The sequence below is a fragment of the Urtica dioica genome, chromosome 6, assembly GCF_054948205.1.
Source record: "Urtica dioica subsp. dioica isolate 48M chromosome 6, U.dioica_male_clone48M_v1_H2, whole genome shotgun sequence".
In the NCBI taxonomy this organism is placed as follows: Eukaryota; Viridiplantae; Streptophyta; class Magnoliopsida; order Rosales; family Urticaceae; genus Urtica; species Urtica dioica.
In genome coordinates this window covers 39,010,233-39,014,255 of record NC_142761.1, presented here as the reverse complement: position 1 = coordinate 39,014,255, position 4,023 = coordinate 39,010,233, and the positions used below count along the sequence as shown (strand labels likewise).

At 34.6% G+C, this 4,023-nt stretch overlaps 1 protein-coding gene across 1 annotated transcript; it reads right to left on the bottom strand.

Moving 5' to 3' along the window:
* Positions 1 to 1,268: 1,268 nt before the first annotated feature.
* Positions 1,269 to 4,023, bottom strand: LOC149394020 (uncharacterized). The gene is made up of 3 exons (XM_089617490.1): positions 3,976 to 4,023; positions 1,859 to 2,641; positions 1,269 to 1,751 (listed from the first exon to the last, which is right to left on the bottom strand). Exons 1-3 carry the CDS (start codon positions 3,983 to 3,985, stop codon positions 1,720 to 1,722), a joined length of 825 nt encoding a protein of 274 aa, XP_089473616.1. The 5' UTR covers positions 3,986 to 4,023; the 3' UTR covers positions 1,269 to 1,719.

Below are 4,023 nucleotides of genomic sequence, written 5' to 3'. Positions count from 1 at the left end.
TGCTTTATGTCTCTCGATGTTGCCTTGTGAGTCTTTCTTTGTTTTAAAGACCCATTTGCATCCGATGGCTTTTACACCATCAGGCAACTCGACAAGATCCCAGACTTGATTCTTTCCCATAGAGTTCATCTCCTCAATCATAGCCTCGTGCCATAAGTTAGATTCTTTAGAACTTACAGCTTGTGAAAACGTTTCAGGATCATTCTCGGCTCCAATGTTGCCGTCCATTTCTTGCAGATATACTTCATAATCACTAGGGATTGCTGAATTTCTAACTCTAGTAGATCTTCTTAATGGTGCTTCATCATGATCTTGATCAGCAACTTGATCTACAGGATCAGCATTATCAACTTGTGGAACTTCAATAGTTGGTTGTCGTACACATGATTGAGCTTGAGGAGTGTGTATGATAATCAATCTATCACTTGAACTAGAAGGTTCAGCTTCATTGTGATCCATTGCAGAGACCGAATCACGCAATGGGTCACTCCCTCTAATCAAGTCATTCTCAAGAAATTTTGCATTCCTTGATTCCACAATCCTAGTACTGTGAGATGGACAATAGAATCTATAACCTTTAGACTTCTCGGCATATCCAATGAAATACCCACTAATAGTCCTAGGGTCTAGTTTCTTTTCTTGTGGATTATAAATTCTCACTTCAGACGGGCATCCCCAAATGCGTATATGTTGCAAACTGGGTTTCCAACCTTTGAATAACTCAAAATGCGTTTTAAAACAGCCTTGGTTGGAACTCGGTTTAATATATACACAGCCGTCTTTAGTGCTTCAGTCCACAAGAATTGATGAAGTTTTGTGGTACTCCTCATACTTCTCACCATGTCCATTAAAGTTCGGTTTCTTCTTTCTGATACACCATTTTGATCTGGAGTACCAGGCATCGTATATTGGGCAACAATCCCATGTTCTTGAAGAAACTTCGCAAATGGCCCAGGTGCTTGTCCATTCTCTGTATATCTACCATAATACTCACCACCCCTATCTGATCTCACTATCTTAATTTGTTTACCGCATTGTAACTCTACTTCAGCCTTGAAAACTTTAAAGGCATCTATAGCTTCATCCTTAGAACGAAGTAAATAGAGATACATGTATCGTGAGAAATCATCTATGAAAGTGATAAAGTATTTTGGACTACTAGCATCCATGTCTGGACAACAAATGTCAGTATGTATGATTTCTAACAATTCAGTACTTCTCTTTGCACCCTTTTTAGACTTATTGGTTTGCTTTCCCTTAATGCAATCCACACAAGTCTCGAAGTCAGTAAAATCAAGAGTACTAAGTACCCCTTCATTCACCAACCTCTTGATTCTTAAAATGGAGATATGTCCCAATCTCCGGTGCCACAATAGAGAAGAATTTTCATTCATAATACAACGTTTCAACCCAGCAGTAACATTCAAAGAGTTATAAGCAGTATTATTTTGCAAAGTAACAGAATAAAGACCATCATGAGACAATGTACCATAACCAACAGTTTTAGATTTATTTAATAATGTAAAACCATCATCCAAAAAGTTAAAACCAAAACCAAAAGGTACAAGTCTCGAAACTGAAATTAAATTCCTTGAAAAACTAGGAACATAAAAGGTCTTTTCTAAATGCAAAATAAAACCAGTACTCAAAACCAAATTGCAAGAACCAACAGCCTCCACATGTGAGCTCATCTTCCCTCCTGAGAGGATATAGCACTCACTACCCACTGGCTTCCGTAGGTTTTGCATACCCTGCAAAGTATTTGAAACATGGATTGTAGAACCAGAGTCAATCCACCAAGTATTATGATCAACATCAGTTAGATTTGATTCATAACATACAAACGAAAATTGAATACCTTTCTTCTCAAGCCAATTCTGGAACTTAGAGCAGTCTTTCTTCATGTGTCCTTTCTTCTTGCAAAAGAAACACTTTGACTCTTTCTTAATGTCCGGTTTGACAGAGAGCTTGCCTTTGCCTTTGGCACGATCTTTCTTCTTCCTTTCGGAGAAAGTCAGATTCACTTTCTCACCCTGTTCCATAGCCAACCTATGCTCCTCTTGAACACACATGGTCATGAGTTCATTGATTGACCATTTATCCTTATGTGTGTTATAAGAAATCTTAAATGGACCATATTGTTGGGGCAGAGTGCACAGAATAAAGTGAACCAGAAAGGTTTCAGACATTTCAACTTCTAGTGTCTTTAATTGAGCCGCAATATCCCTCATACGCATGATATGATCACGCATACCTCCTATTCCAGTGAGCTTCACGGATGAGAACTGCATGATAAGAGTACTAGCCAAAGCCTTATCTGAAGTGACAAATTGATCGTCTATTGCTTTCATTAAGAGACGAACATTGTCATATTCCTCAATTGAACCCCTAACCCCAACAGATACTTTGGTCTTTATGAACATAACGCAGAGGCGATTAGATCGCTCCCACTTTTCATAAAGATCAACCTGATCAGGGGTACTTTTCTCAGTGATTTTAGGGGGTTCAGGCTTCCTTATGGCATAATCAATATCCATCCATCCCAGCTGAAGGAGAACTCTTTCTTTCCAAACCTTAAAGTTGTCCCCTTTGAGTTCGGGGACATCGCACTTAACATCAGAGTAACTAACAGTTTGACTAGCTGCAATTTATAGAAATTAAACATGCTTATAAGAATTATGTTTTTTGAAGAAATTAACTATATCATGATTTACCAATGCAAAACATGTACTTAATGAATCTAGAGACATAAAATTTGCCTGTGGGCTAAAATTCTAATTCCATTAGATTCACACGTTATGATAAAACTATCAAACTATGTTCATTTTCCTAATACCTGTGGGTTAATTAGGAAATATAATTTGATATTTTATCCTAATTAATTATACAAATACTATAAAATTCCCGTGGGTATATTTCATAATATATTATATAATTAACTACAACTATTGTTTTATGTGATTTTATTTCTAAAGTATAACTTATATTAATTAAAGATGTTGTGGCTAATCTCTAATTAATTAAGATAATATAAATCACTTAACCTTATAATTATTTTAATAAGGTTCTAAACAATATAATGATATTTATTTCTTTATTGTGCAAACAATTATAATGCTAAAAGATATATATAAACAATAACAGTATATATATTATTCTTATATAATTAAGGCACAAAATTAAATATCATTTATATAAATTGCTAAGGTGTACATAGCAAACAGTATAATATTAAATTAATAATCTGGATGAATTCAATATTATGTACGTACAGTATTAGCCCAAAACCGATGTCATATCAATTTTAACAAAACAAATGATTAAGCATCAACCTTTAAAGTACAATTAAATAATTGTATCAACAATAATATGAAGCAAAAATTAATTTATAACATCAACTTAATATTGCTTTATCAAAACAAAACGTAAAGCAGTATGAGCCAAAAACAAATAACGTATGAAAATGCAAACTGAATGCATATTAATGGGTCTTAAAAAATATCGAAGCCCAATATAAACAAATTGAAGCCCAACAGACCAAGAAGTGTATCAACAAAAATACTCTAGATCTTATAAACGACAGTGTAATTAAAAATGACAAAAAAATAAATCATTTAATGGAACAAATGACATGTCGTTCAAAGTCATCTTCTTCACCCACAAAAACAAATTTTTGACCCGCGAACCCATTTAAAAACCTGACAGTTTCTCCCTTATTTCTCCACGGTTTTCATGATTTTAAAGCACAGAATCGATCGAAAAACAATTTTAAAACGTTTGGACGTGATAGTTTTAAAATAACGTGTATCATGAAAATTCTCGAAATGGAAAAATAACAACACCGTAAACAATAAACAAGGCAGAGATATGATAAAGCTCTGATACCAAATGTAAGAATAATCAAGTCTCTAATCCAAAAACATATGATTAGAAACATGAACCTTAAAGCGGAAGCTAAATGGATCAAGCGTTTACCTCCGGCCATTGTTATCGGAAAATCGTCGGAGCTTTATCGGTGACTCG